Here is a 15,109-nt window from a genome sequence, read left to right as displayed (position 1 = left end):
AGGTTAGGTTGGAGAAGACACGCACGTAGTCACCTCGGGGTCTTCCTCTTCCTATGGCCCAGGTTAAGTCCCCGGCTGGCAGGTAGGATCCACTGCTTACAGGGGACGCTTTTATCCCCTGCTAGTCCTCGCCCACATCTCACACTCACCTGCTACAATAGGGTGGTTGCTATCTGTTCCCCAATACCAGGATTACCCACAAGCAAGCTGGCATATTCTAAATTGAGAAGACATAATCTAAGACCCTTAGAGAATCTAACTTACCTCAGAGCTAACAGAGCTACTAAGAGCCCCTTCAAAGCAAAACTTAACCTAGGACATCACACATGCACACACACACACACGTATGCACACACACCATCCCACACCACCCCACCCCCATGCCTTTCCAAAGGCCATGGCTCCTCCTCCAAGCCAAATGGCAAGTGGTAATATTCAAACACCACCCGTGTTGAATCTATGGTCATAGTCTTGTTACTGAGATGCTCAGCTCCCATTTAATCTGAGATTTCTAGCACATTCTAATGATTTCCATTTCCCAGGTCCCCCAGTTCCTAGGGAGCACCATCTTTTCAGGATCCAATTTCCAAATCCCAAAAGACCAGAATGAATCAAAAGAATCTGCATTCAGCTGAAACATGAGGCTGACTTTAATCATGGCAGTTATAGCCCTAAATTCTCTTATTTGGACAAGTCCAAATCCTGCTGCATTCTCAGGACATTACTGCACACTCTCATACATCCTCAGAAATATGTCACAGGTAGTATCGGGGACGAGAAGCCAGAGCACTCTCACTGGTGGCTAAAAAGTGATTGTTATGCATCCTTCATTGCTCTAGAGTTGTGAGCAGAGAAAAACCCAGCTGGAAAGGCAGGCAGTGACATGAGATGCAATTTCCACACTCTTCTGAACCATTTAGAGACAAAGGTATGAAAGAAGGCAAGATGGTACCTCCAACGAGAGGTAGTACGATCTTTCTAGAGGGTATGTGGTAGACAGAATCCAGAGACGGCTCCAGTATTCTGGGATTTAGCAGACGTGATTAAGGACCCAGATCAGCTGACCTTAAGATAAAGAGACCTGAAACAACCCAAATGATCATGAACAGGTGAATGGCTAAACAAAACGTGGTATACACATACAATGGCCTACATACTATGGGATGGATGAACCTGGAAAATATTATGCTAAATGAAACAAGCCAGGCACAAAAGAACAAATATTGCATGATTCCATTTACATGAGGTTGCTCAGATAGATAAATTCATAAAACCAGAAAGAATAGAGGAGGCAGGGGGCAGGGAGTGGAGAATGGGGAGTTACCGTTTAATGAGTACAGAGTTTCTGTTTGAATTTTTTTTTTAAAGATTTTATTTATTTGACAGAAAGACAGAGAGCACAAGCAGGGAGGGCAGCAGGGGGGAGAGGGAGAAGCAGCAGGGAGCCAGATGCAGGACTCAGTCCCAGGACCCCGGGATCATTACCTGAGCCAAAGGCAGACGCTTAATGACTGAGCCACCTAGGCGCCCCCAGAGTTTCTGTTTGAGATGATGAAAAGTTCTTGAGGGTTGTGGGGAGACAGAGAAACCCAATCCCATCAGCCCTTTAAATCTAGGTCTAGAGGTCACAGACAGAGGCAGTCAGACATTCTAAGGGTGAGGCATTTAATGTGAGGAAGATTTGCTAGCTGTGGAGAAGGTGGGACCACACAGCAAGGCCCTGAAAGTGACCCCTAAATAAACACCAGCAAGAAAACAGGGACCTAGGGGCACCTGCGTGGCTCAGTCAGTCGGGTGTCTGACTCTTGATTTCAGCTCAAGTCAAGATCTCACAGTTGTGGGATCCATGCTGAGTGTGCCTCTGCCCTCCCCACGCCCCCCACCCCCACTCTTGGGTGCTCTCTTTCCCTCCCTCAAATAAATAAAATAAATCTTTAAAAAAAAAAAAAAAGAGGGGCACCTGGGTGGCTCAGTCAAGTATCTGCCTTCAGCTCAGGTCATGGTCCCAGGGTCCTGGGATCGAGTCCCACATCGGGCTCCCTGCTCGGCGGGAAGCCTGCTTCTCCCTCTCCTTCTCCCCCTGCTTGCGTTCCCTCTCTCGCTGTGTCTCTCTCTGTCAAATAAATAAATAAAATCTTAAAAAAGAAAGAAAGGAGGAGGAAAGGAAGGAAGAAAGAGAAAGAAAACAGGGACGGGCCTCAGTCCTATAACCCCCAGGAACTGAATTCTGCCAACAACCTGAATGAGCCTCTTAGTAGATTCTTCCTTAGGCAACTGAGCCTCCAGATGACAACCCAGACAGCTGACACCTGGATTTCAGCTTAGGAGACTCTCAACAGAGAAAGGAGCTGAGCAATGCCTGGACTTCTGACCCACAGAACTGTGAGCTAATAAGTGGGTATTGTTTAAAGCCGCTAAGTCTGTGGTACAGTGATAACAGAGAGTGGCCTGGTAATAACAATGATGATAATAAAAGTCAAGGCTATGACTCAAAAATTCCACCTCCAGAATCCATCAAAACGCAGAAAAACTTTTATACAGAGTTGCTTATTTCATTTTATCTACAAGTAAATGATGCGTATTTATATAACAATATTCTCAGTGTTTAAAAACCACACAGAAAAATCCCAGGAGCCAAAACTGCAAATAGAGTATCATAACTCACCATATCACCTTATCAGAGGAAGTTATTTTTAAAAAGTAAGACACAAAAGCCCACCTAACAGGGCGCCTGGGTGGTTCAGTCATTAAGGGACTGCCTTCGGCTCAGGTCATGATCCCGGGATCCTGGGATCGAGCCCCGCCTCGGGCTCCCTGCTCGGCAGGAAGCCTGCTTCTCCCTCTCCCACTCCCCCTGCTTGTGTTCCTGCTCTCACCATCTCTCTCTGTCAGATAAATAAATAAAATCTTTAAAAAAAAAAAAAAGGCCACCTAACAGATGTGTCCCTACTCCTATCCCAGAAAAAAGGGGTCAACATCATGTTCGTAGCACATTTAAGGAGGGTCACGTTCGGCTGTCCCAAAAGGAAAATGGAGAGGAAGAGAAGGGCACCTAACCAGAGTAAAGCTGGTGCTCCAGGGCGGAGGGACAGGAGTCCCCCCTGGAGGCTTCCCCACCTTAGGGCACCAGGCAGGGACCAGCTGAGAGATGCTAAGTCTGGGAGTCAGGGGGTTAAGAACCGTGGGAGCCACATGATCCCACTGCAGGAGAGGGAGCAGAGCCCCAGTGATGGCTGAGAGAGAGGATTCCCCTGCTTGCTGGCTCATGCTACTTCAGTGGCCCCCACAGCCCACAGGGTGAAGGACGACACCCTTAGCATGAGCGTAAAGATCACTTAGACGTCTCTTCGGCTCACTGCCAAAGCCCGACTTGCGTCTCTCACCTTCCAACCCCATCCCAACACCCCCGCCATGATGAATTCTTTATTATGAATTCCCTCTAGCCCTCCAAATTCAAGCAAGCACCACCCTCTCACCTCTGGACCCCCACACCCGCTGCTTCCTCTGCCTGGATAACACTTCTCTTCCTTCTTCACTCAGCCAATTAATTCCCTCTTGTCCTTCAGGATTCAGTGCAGGCTCATCCCAGAAAGTTACTCTGACCCATCCCTCTTGTACACACCCAGTGCATCACCTGTGCTTCCCTTGTGCTTCCTTAGTACTCAAGGCTTATCTTTACATAGTACTTGGGATACTTCATAATAATCCTCTATTTACTGACACATCTCCTCCATTTGACTGCAATTGCTCACAAGTAAAAATCAACTCACTAGTACAATGCCTGGCACAGTGCACGGTATGTACCGAATAAATGCGAGCTACCAGACACAATATAGGTCTTAAAAGTTTAAGCTGCACAAAAACTTGTACAGAAACGTTCATGGCAGCATGAGTCCTAACAGCCAAAAAGCAGAAACCACCCAAATGTCCAACAATTGATGAATGGATAAACAAAATGTGATATATCCCTACAATGAAATATTAGTCGACCACAACAAAGACTGAACTTCTGCTACATACTACAATATGGACAAACCCTAAGAAGAACCAAGTGAGGGGCTCCTGGGTGGCTCAGTCAGTTGAGTGCCAGACTCTTGATTTTGGCTCAGGGTGTGATCTCAGGGTCATGAGATGGAGCCCTTCTCAGGCTCCACGCTCAGCAGGGAGTCTGCTTGAGATTCTCTCTCCCTTTCCCTTTGGCCCTCCCCCTACTCCCTTGTGCACGTGCTCTCTCTCAAAAAAAAAAAAAAACTAAGTAAAAGAAGTTAATCACAAAGACCACATACTATGTGATTCCATTTCTATGAAACGTCTTAATAGGCAAATCAATAGAGAAGAAAGCAGAACAGTGATTGCTTAAGGCTGGAGTAGTTGGAGGACTGGGGGCTGATGGTTAAAGGGTACAAGATTTCTTTTTGGGGTGAGGAAAATGCTCTAAAAATGATGGTGGTACTGGTTTCACTCTGTGAGTACACTGAAACCCACTGAATCGTGTACACTTCAAGCAATTATACAATGTGTCAACTATATCTCAATAAAACTGCTACCAATAAAAGGCTTATGCTATAACATTTTTATCTTTTAGACAATGACAGGTATGATACTTTACAATGGTCAGGTGACAATGAATTTGGAGATGGATTGCATTACCAATCCATTTCGGATTTACAGTTAAATTTTGGTACAAACACAATGATTCTCTCAGAAGATTTATCTCTCTGGGAAAAATCTGTAACATATAGCTTCATTAAGACTATCTTTCTACCCTGATTCAATGCAGAAGAAAGCCCCTCTATAGAGACCAATGCTATCTGCAGAACAAAATCTCGATTTGAAGGGACTAGGAAAGAAATCAACTCTTCTCTTTCAACCCCAGCTGAATTAGAAAGAGCTGTTCAAAAATATGAAAACACTTTGCCCGTTCATCCTTCCACATGATGCAAAATGGGAAACATCCAAACAACACAAGTGAGAGCTAGGTCAGGTCCCCCAAATCAGTTTGTCACATGCCTGAGCAACGACTGTAATGGAACTATCAGATTTCATAGAATAAAATCACAAACTAAAACCGATGGACATAAAAAGGATCACAGCATTTCAAATGACAAGATCCAGTCTCTTTAAATCAGAGACAGACACTGCTGCTGAGGCTGCTTTTAAACCATCCCCATATAATACCTTCTAGAGGTTTGTATCCGAGGTTGTGTTCACAGACTCAGCACAATGGGTGCTTTCTGGGAAGTCTCACTCTATTTTTTTTTTAAAGATTTTATTTACTTATTTGACAGAGAGAGAAAGCACAAGCAGGGACAGGGGCAGAGGGAGAAGGAAAAGCAGGCTCCCTGCTGAGGACCCTGGGATCATGACCTGAGCCAAAGGCAGATGCCTAACCAACTGCCTTTGGGTTAGGCAGATGCCTAACCAACCATCCAGGCACCCCAGGAAGTCTCCCTCTTTAAAATGAGAACATCCTTGCGTTCTTGCAAGCTGAAATGGCACACACTGGGTATGACTAGGAAAATCACCTAACCTTTCTGAGTCCCAGGTTCCTCATCTGTAAAATAAGAAAGTGGATGAGCTATCTTCCAAAGGTCCTTTCGGCTCCATAAGACTATTTTGTCAGACTATGTGTTGCTTCCTACACAAGTTTTCTAATATAATCATAATCATTAACATGTATCAAGTACTTAACATATGCTGGTCACTGTGCTGAGTGCTCGGTGTTGACTACCTCATATAATCGTCACAGTTAACTGTCAGGTAGTGCGCAGAAGAGTACAGCAGGCATGAGACTGCTCACCTCAGAAAGGCCTGCTTGCAAGGCGGGTTCTTGGCTGGTGTCTGGGAACTTGGGATTTGGAATGTTCCCACCATTCCCTAACTGATAAGAATGGCTCACTGTACCTACACTGTGTGTACAACGTGGTTTATGCTGAGCTCCTGCTGCCCTTCTGGGGTGTGGAGTTGTGGTTCATGCTAGCCACAGGGTGCTTACGTGACCAACCCCAAATAAAAACCTTGAGCACTGAGACTAATGAGCTTCCCTGGTCACATTTCCTATGTATTGCTATAATTCGATGCTGGAGGAATTAAGCATGTCCTGAGTGACTCCACAGTAAAAGGTCTCTTGTACCTAGTTTCCTCCAGACTTTACTCCATGCGCTTTTGCACTGTGAATTTGCTTTGTGTCCTTTCACTGCAATAAATCATAACTACAAATACAACTGTGAATCCTCCTAGTGAAACTAGACATAGTGTGGGGAATCCTGGACACAGGTAGATACTATTATTCTTGTTTCATGGATAAAGAAACTGAGGCTTAAAAGGAACTAACTTGCCCAAGATCACATGGCAGAGAGATGACGCATCCTGTTTGTCTGGTTTGGATTCATTTCCTAGACTACCCAGGTGTAACCTCATGCGGCAGAGGGGGAAGGGAGAAGAGCCCAGGAAAGGGCACTAATCCCACTCAGGAGTGCTCCACACTTATGGCCCAATCATTTCCTAAAGGCCCTACCTCCTACTACCATAACCTGGGGTTAGACTTCAACATATGAATTGTGGGTGGGGCCACAAATATTCAGACCATCATCCTGCCATCTCCAGTGCCTGGCATACAGTAGACTCTCAAGAAGTAATTGCTGAAAGGATGGGAAATTTGAATGTCTGATAACCCCAAGTGTTGATGAGGATATGACTCAAAAGGAATTTTTTAAGCTCGCTGCTAGGAATATAAAATCTGAACCACTTTGGAAAACAATCTGATATTTGCTGATGAGGCTGAAGAATATGCACAATCCGTGGCCCAGCAATTCTACACCAAATAAATACCGTATTTATATATGATCGTCTACAGTAAAAATTGGAAACAACCCAAATGTTTAATGACAGAGGGATAAATCGACTGTGGCACATTCATACAGTGGAACACTACTTCACAGAAAAATTAGTAAACCACAGGCATGGTAGTCAACATGGATGAGCTTCAAAAACAATATAGTAGGACCAAAAAAAAAAAAAAAAACCAAGATTCACAAAATTCATACCATATGATTTCATCTATAGAATAATCAAAAACAATCAAAACAGAACAAAATATTGTTTACAATTACATATATGTATGCTAAAACTACAGAGAAAAACAAATAAATGATTAATCCAGAAATGATTAATCACTGCCTCTAAAGGGTCTGAAGAGAGGGATATGTTCTGGAAAAGGTATCCAGAGGGTAAATTTGACTAGAATGGTCTACTACGTAAGCTATGTGGAGGGTACATTTTATTAATGTTCTTCACATGGTACCCATAGCACTCACATGTGTGATAAATTCCTAATAAAATAATTTTTAAGCCAAAAAATTTTAAAATGTCATTAGAAAAATGCCTCATAGGTGCGGCTGGGTGGCTCAGTTAAGCATCGACTCTTGATCTCAGCTCAGGTATTGATCTCAGGGTCATGAGTTCAAGCCCCGAGTTGGGCTCCACGCTAGGCATGGAGCCTACTTAAAAAAAAAAAAAAAAAAAGTGCCTGGCTCTTGGTTTCAGCTCAGGTCATGATCTCAGGGTCCTAAAATCGATCCCCACTTTGGGCTCCCCGCTCAGTACAGAGTCTGCTTAAGACTCTCTCTCCCTTCCCCTCTGCCCCTCCCCCCTGACTCTCTCTCTAAAATAAATAAATAGGGGCGCCTGGGTGGCTTAGTCGGTTAAGCGTCTGCCTTCAGCTCAGGTCATGATCCCAGGGTCCTGGGATTGAGTCCCACATCGGGCTCCCTGCTCAGGGGGAGCCTGCTTCTCCCTCTCCCACTGCCTGCCGCTCCCCCTGCTTGTGTTCTCTGACAAATAAATAAATAAAATCTTAAAAAAATAAACAAAATAAATAAACCTTAAAAAAAAAAAAAGAATGCCTGATAAAGACTATGCCACAGGGGCACCTGGCTGGCTCAGTTGGTGGAGCATGGGACTCTTGATCTCGGGGTTGTGAGTTCAAGCCCCACATTCAGTGTAGAGATTACTTAAAAATAAAATCTTAAGGGGCACCTGAGTGGCTCAGTCAGTTGAGCTTCCAACTCTCGATTTCAGCTCAGGTCACAATGTTGGGGTTGTGAGATCAAAACCAGTGTCAGGCTCTGTGCTCAGTGCAAAGTCTGCTTAAGATTCTCTCTCTGCCTCTCCCCGCTCCCTGCTTGAGCACACACACGTGCACTCTCTCTAAATAAAATCTTTAAAAAATATAAATAAATAAATAAATAGATAGATAGATGAATAAATAAATAAATATCTTAGGAGGAAAAAAAAAAACAGAAGGGGTGCCTGGATGGCTCAGTTGGTGGAGCGTCTGCCTTCAGCTCTGGTCATAACCTGGGATGGAGCCCCGCATCGGGCCCCCTGCTCAGCGGGAAGCCTGCTTCTCCCTCTCCCTCTGCCGCTCCCCCTGCTTGTGCTCTCTCCCTCTCTCAAATAAATAAATAAAATCTTTTATAAAAAAAACCCTAACTTATCCCTCCTTTGATGAAAATGCTTCAGTGACTTCCTGTTGCCTGTAGAATATAAATTCCTTATTTTGGACTGTTTTATGTGCTGGTCTCGGCCTACTTCTCACATCACATCTTACACCTACTGTCCCCTCCGTGACTGTTTATTTTCATCTTTCTCCAGCTGCTCCACTTTGAGCTCCCTGAGGGTAGACATTTTGCCTTGTTGACTCCTGCTGTCTCCCTGGTGCCTAGAATAGTGCTTGGTATGTGGTAGCACTCAACAAATATTTGTTGAATGAAAAAATATTTAAAAAATCAATTATGTTGATTAACAGTATTAACAGGAATTAGGAAAAAATGTTTAGGTTTTCAAAAAAATTTTAGAATAATTTTAGACTTACAGAAACACTGGGACGACAGTACAGAGGGTTACCATATACCCTACACCCAGTTGCCCCTATTAAAAACATCTTACACTAGTATGGTACATTTTCTACAATTAACGAAACAAAATTGATATTATTAAGCCAAATCCATACTTTACTCAGATTTCCTTTGTTTTTACCTCATGTCCTTGTTCTGTTCTGGGATTCCATTCAAGATACCACATTACATGTAGTCATCACGTCTCCTCAGGCTCCTTGGCTGTGACAGTTTCTCAGACTGTCTTTGATGACTTTGACAACCTTGAGGAGTACTAGTCAGGTATTTTGTAGAATGTCCCTCAGTTGGGATTTGTCTGATGTCTTTCTCATGAATATACTGGGATTATGGGTTTTGGGGAGGAAGACCCCAGAGATAAGGTGTCATTCTCATCCCATCATATCAAGGCTGCTTACTGTGAACATGACATATCACTGTTGATGTTGACCTGGCTGAGGTAGTGCTCGTCAGGTTTCTCCACTGTAAACTTCACTCTTTTTGCCTTCTGTCTAAACTGTAGTCTTTGGAAAATAGTCAGTATATGCAGCCCAGACTTAAAAGAGTAGGGACTGCTTCCTTCCTCCCTTCCTTCACTTCTTTCTTTTTCTTCAATTAGTTGCTTCTATCAGTATGAATTCTTATTTATTTTATACTTCGGATTATAATCCAGTAGTACTTTATTATTTTTACTTTGTTTCTCAAATTGTCCCAGCCTTCACCATTGGGAGCTCTTCAGGGGGTTCATGTGTTCTTGTGACATACTCCCATCACTGTTTTCATTTGTTTGTTTATCTTTTATTTTTTAATTATTTTGTATTATTTTAAAAAAGATTTTATTTATTTGAGAGAGAGAGCGAGATAACAAGAGAGAGCACAAGCAGGGAGGAGAAGGAGAAGCAGACTCCCTGTTGAGCAGAGAGTCCTATGTGGGGCTCAATCCCAGGACCCTGAGATCATGACCTGAGCAGCAGGCAGCCGCTTAACCGACTGAGCAACCCAGACGCCCTATATATCTTTTAAATATACAGTACTCCTTTATTTTCTGGCACTACAAGATGCTTAACTCTTATCATGTATATTTCCTGCTGTAGTCCCCAAAATAGCCATTTCTCTAAGGATCCCTGGTTTCTTTTATCGGAGAATGACATTAGAAACCAAGATCTGGTGTTAGATGTGCTCACTGCTCTTGGGGTGTTATTGCCTCTAGGTACTCTCATCTGACAAAACAGGCAATGTATGTGTGTACTAATCCATGTGTATACTAATCCATGTGTATACATATATCTGTAAATATTTCCATATGTAATCATCTCTATCTATATTAAGCTGAATATGAGTTCATACTTAACATCTTCTACTCTAATCCATTATCACAAGTGACACTGGCTCCACCCTTTGCTTATTGGTAACCTCCCATTCTTACTGTGAGAAACTGGGTCCCCCTGCCATCCTCCATCCATTTACTTACTTGTTCATTCCAAAAGACACGTACAGTGGTTTCAGAATTGTTAACCTGAGCACAGTGCTTATGTATAGTTCTTATCCCCTTCAGTGTTACAGACTCCACTAAGGTTTTCATCATTTTTTTAAAAAAGATTTTAAGATCCCAGGACCCTGGGATCATGACCCGAACTGAAGTCAGATGCTTAACTGACTGAGCCACCCAGACACCCCTAGGTCTTAAAGTTAGGTTTTAAAAAAATCAACTTGATATTTTATCACAGCTTTAATCATAATCGCCAAAAAGTGGTAGCAACCTGAATATCCACAAACAGGTGATTGGATACAGGCTGTGGTCTCTCCATACACTGGAATACTATTGGTGGGCAATAAAAAAGACCAGACTAACTGATGCTCATCAACATGGGTGAATCTCAAAGGCACTGGGTTAAGTGTGACAGGCCAGGCCCAAAGGGTTCTATACCGTACATTCCTTGTCTTACAGAAATCACCTCAGCAGCTGCCAAAGGAAGTGCTATACGTTAACTGTGGTGCTGGTTACAGGACTATATACATTGGCAAAACTCAAAAAATTGTCCACGTAAAAGGGGGAATTTTATTGTACATTAATTATACTTCAATAAACCTGGTTTAAAAAAAAAAAACTGCTCTGGCTCTGGGGAGGATGAATTGGAAGGCAGCATAAAGCTAGGGTGCAGGGAGAGTGGTCCCCAAGTAGGGCCAGCTACTTTGGAATACTGAGTTTGAGACATCCCACGGATGCCAAAGCAGAGACATTAAGCAAACTGCTGCTATGAGTTCAAATTCCTGTCTTCATCACAATCACTTTCTGAACTGTTTCTGCTCTTCCCGTTGGTTTAGAGACTTGTGAACTGCATATTCTGCCATCTTACCTCTTTGCCAGGGGAAACGATTTCAACTCCAATGCACTTTCTAATAGCACAGCCACTTGATAAAGTGGCTATTTAAATGGCAACTAATTCAATTTTAATTAAGTTAAAAATGCAATTTCTCAGTTGCACTAGCCCCATTTCAAGCGTCCAATGGCCACAGTTCCATCATCACAGGAAATTCTATTGGAGAGTATTGCTCTAGAAAGTTATCTCTAGGGGCGCCTGGGTGGCTCAGTCGTTAAGCGTCTGCCTTTGGCTCCGGTCGTGGTCCTGGGGTCCTGGAATCAAGCCCAGCATCAGGCTCCCTGCTCCACGGGGAGCCTGCTTCTCCCTCTTCCACTCTCCCTGCTTGTGTTCCCTCTCTAGCTGTGTCTCTGTTAAATAAATGGATAAAATCTTTAAAAAAAAAAAGAAAAGAAAAGAAAGTTATCTCTAAGTTTTCTTAACACTCATCGATTTCAGGGATCACTTCAGAGTAGTTGCCAAGCACCACAGGTTCTTTGCTATTAATCAGTGACAGTAACATCTCAAGGCATGGTTTTATAAAAGTGAATGACGCTTGTAGAAACTGTAGAAAAAAATTTCACCTTTCAGGCTGGGCTTTTTCTCTGAAAAACCAAAATGCTTTGATTTTTTAAAAAATGATTTTTAGAAGAGGCAGGGGGTTTTGAAAAGTTTACTGTTCTGTCCTCCCTTTTCAGAAAGGCAATATGAAGAGTTTTGATTTTTTCTTTCTACTTGAATAAAGTTAATAAAGGGGGTCTAGATCCCTTCCAGTTACCACCAGAAACAACCACAAAACCATGCTAATTCAAACTAAGTCTTATCCTTCCAACTGAATAGAAAAATCAGAAAGAAAAATAGAAACCCCCACAAGGCAGTTAAATTACCCAATTTACTTTGTTCTCTTCCTATGACCACTGCTGTTCAGGTTTAATTATTTGATATTGCTTCATACATCCTAATATATGTGTCAGCACCCTCTCTGCAGTGTGTCTTCAATTACAGCTCTATACAGAGACTACCTGGGTTTCTCTGAGAATTAAAGCATTTGCAGATTAGTAGCTTCCAAATTAATAGGCTCAGAGGTAACTATACATGACTCTGTTCCCAGTCCCCAGTGAAAGCAATTAACACGAAGGGTAACAGGAATGTGGCGCTTTTTCCCTAGGAGTCTGGCGCCTCCCATGGGACAGCAGGCCTCCCAGAGACACCGTGCTGACAGTGCAAAGTGCCTTAGAATTCTTTAATCCGAATGTTGCTGCTCAAATTCTCCAGGGGGGCTATGTATCAGAGGGAACCACAGAGCAAATCGGTGGGTGGCTCCTCCACTCATTAATCTTTATGGCAAAAAAAGGGATGGAGTTTTAGAAAGAAGAAACCACATCACCCCTTGCTGTAATCCAGATTTGCCTTCAGTACAAATCACCTGAGTACTGATACAGTGTGCAGTGTTCTTCCAGCAAGGGCTCAGTAAATTCCTGTTGCATAAATCCATGGATGGAAGCCTGGCACACAGAAGGTAGTCAATAAATATTTGTTGAATGAATGGAGAGAATCACCCAAGACACTGTCCTAGGTGATGGGGAAGGGGAAATGGGGTATTTATTATGGAATTACTGTATGACAGATTGCTACAATATGAAGCAAAGTACTGCAAAGAACCCAACAAGAGCCCTGGGGCCAGATGCCTGCATTCAAATCCCAATTCGGCCACATAATGGGAGACCTTGGCCAAGTCACTTGAGATCAGCCAAACAGGGATCATCTCCCCTGTTTGGAAAAAAGGGATAACACCGACTTATCTTGGTTCTTTCATGAATTAGAAAAGGTAAATATAGATAAATCACTTAGCATAAGGGCTAGCATTAGGAAGGCACGAAATACAAAAATGGTTAAAAAAAAAAATCCCTAGTAAACGCTAAAGTAACTTGAGGCTAACCACGTGTCTGTCACTGTACCACATATCCTCAATATATCATAAAATTCTCACGCCAGCCCTATGAGGCAGGCACGACTCTCACCTTCACACAGGTGAGAAAGCTGATGCGCTCAGAAGAGATGGCAGGCTAGGGCTGAACCCGGATTTCGAACCAGGGATTCGAACCTGGGCAATACGTGCAGCGCACACTCCTATTCCCTATATGGTATTTTCCACTATTCTAGCATCAGCAACCACCTAAAAGCTTAGCTGCCGAAACAGGTACTTTATAGTTAGTTCTGTGTTTCTTTTAATCGAATCCACTCCAAAGTCCTGTGAGGGAAGGTTATTACCTCCACGCAGCTGAGGCTCAGAGAAGTTCTGCGACTTATCCAAAGTCACTAAGCCTCGAGCACCCAGCCTCGCAGAGCAAACCCTCTCGCTCACCACCCAGGTGTCGGGAAGCCTCTCCTCAACACTAACTCGCGCGCAGTCTCTGCGCTTCGGTGTCCGAAGGCAGACCCTACTCCCCGGACCCCCGCGGGGAACCCCCAAATCCCGTCCGTGCCCGCCCCAACCGCCTCCAACGGTCATCAAGGCTCCCCTCGCCCTCTCGGGTCTGACAGCTCCGGGTCACCCCCTTACCCCTCTTCCCCAGCCCGGGCTGGAGGGTCGCTCCGCCACCCCGGAGACAGACCCGGCAGCGTGGGGGAGGGGAACGGATGAGGGCGCATGCCCAGAGGACTCCATTTGGCCCCCGGCTCACCTGGGAGTCGCGGAACTCCACCACCACGTTCTCGCTGCTCCATCGCGCCGCCATCTCCTGCACCCGACCGCCCCCGCCCCAGGACTGCGCGTTTCCACCCCCCTAAACCCACATTCCCGGGCTCAGTGAGCCCCACGCAGCCCGCGAGTAAGCCCTGCCACGCCCCGTCCCCCTCTTCCGCCAGACCTCAAGCCATTGGCTGACCCAAACACAGGCTCCGCCCTCTCTCCCGGCTCCTCCAATTGCCGCACCGCACCTACCCAAAAACAGGCACGCCCCCTCCACTTCCGTCACTCAGCCTGAGTGACCCACGCTCCCCGCTGCTTTGCAGGCACACGCCCCGTGCCGCAAGCTCTACCGGGAGTCGTAGTCCGAGGGTGAGCAGCCGGTGGGTAACTCGCGGAGAGCTCGCGAGTGCGGGTTTGGCGAAGGGAGGCTATGTAGTAACATGTATGTAGTATATAGTAACAAGTATGTAGTAGTATGTAGTATGTAGTAACAAGCTGAACGTCGGAAGCAGATGTGAGAATCCAGCGGTTTTCTATGAAGCCAGACATTGAAGAGATTTGCCACTCTTCCCACTACAGTTTTTTCATTTTAGGAAACATAGGTATTTTTTACTTACAAAATGTATTATTAATATTAATGTGCATTAATATTCAAGTGAAATCATGAAAAAATATTTTTTAAATTTTCAGTTTTAATTTCTACTAGTTATGTGGTGCATGGGAGGCTCAGTGGGTTAGGCATGGAACTCTTGATCTCAGCTCAGGTCTTGATCTCAGGGTCCTTAGTTCAAGCCTCGAGTTGGGCTCCATACTGGGCATGGAGCCTACTTAAAAAAAAAAATAGGGGCGCCTAGGTGGCTCACTCAGTTAAGTGTCTGCCTTAGGCTCAGGTCATGATCCCAGGGTCCTGGGATGGAGCCCCGAATGGGACTGCCTGCTCAGTGGGGAGCCTGCTTCTCCCTCTCCTGCTCCCCCTGTTTGTGCTCTCTCTCTCTCTGTCAAATAAATAAAATATTTAAAAGATAATAAATAAAAAATAATAATAAATAATAATCCCTAATAGTTACTTACTATCAGGAGATACAGCCCACATAAAAGTTTGGTGGGGAGGGTCCTTAACAATATTTAAGAGCATAAAGAGATCCTGAGATCAAGTAGTTTGA

At 44.3% G+C, this 15,109-nt stretch overlaps 1 protein-coding gene across 14 annotated transcripts in view; it reads right to left on the bottom strand.

The window, feature by feature from the left end:
* Nucleotides 1-14,091, bottom strand: part of WDR59 (WD repeat domain 59) — an 84,186-nt gene extending 70,095 nt beyond the window's left edge. For 6 of the 14 annotated variants that reach the window (XM_073880004.1, XM_025888868.2, XM_025888869.2 and 3 more), the window contains exon 1: nucleotides 13,939-14,091. Coding sequence is in view for 8 of the 14 variants with exons in the window: in XM_025888868.2 (XP_025744653.1) it covers nucleotides 13,939-13,992 (54 nt within the window). In the remaining 6 variants the exon portion in view is untranslated. Of the gene's footprint in view, nucleotides 1-12,681; nucleotides 12,760-13,938 lie in introns of those variants that run through there. The other 8 variants (XM_073880002.1, XM_073880005.1, XM_073880015.1 and 5 more) reach the window with 7 other exon arrangements.
* Nucleotides 14,092-15,109: the final 1,018 nt, after the last annotated feature.

The sequence above is a fragment of the Callorhinus ursinus genome, unplaced genomic scaffold (assembly GCF_003265705.2).
Source record: "Callorhinus ursinus isolate GAN/ISIS: 27379988/994484 unplaced genomic scaffold, GSC_fseal_2.0 scaffold37, whole genome shotgun sequence".
In the NCBI taxonomy this organism is placed as follows: Eukaryota; Metazoa; Chordata; class Mammalia; order Carnivora; family Otariidae; genus Callorhinus; species Callorhinus ursinus.
The sequence above is the reverse complement of the archived record's forward strand: the minus strand, read 5'-3'. Positions and strand labels throughout refer to the sequence as shown.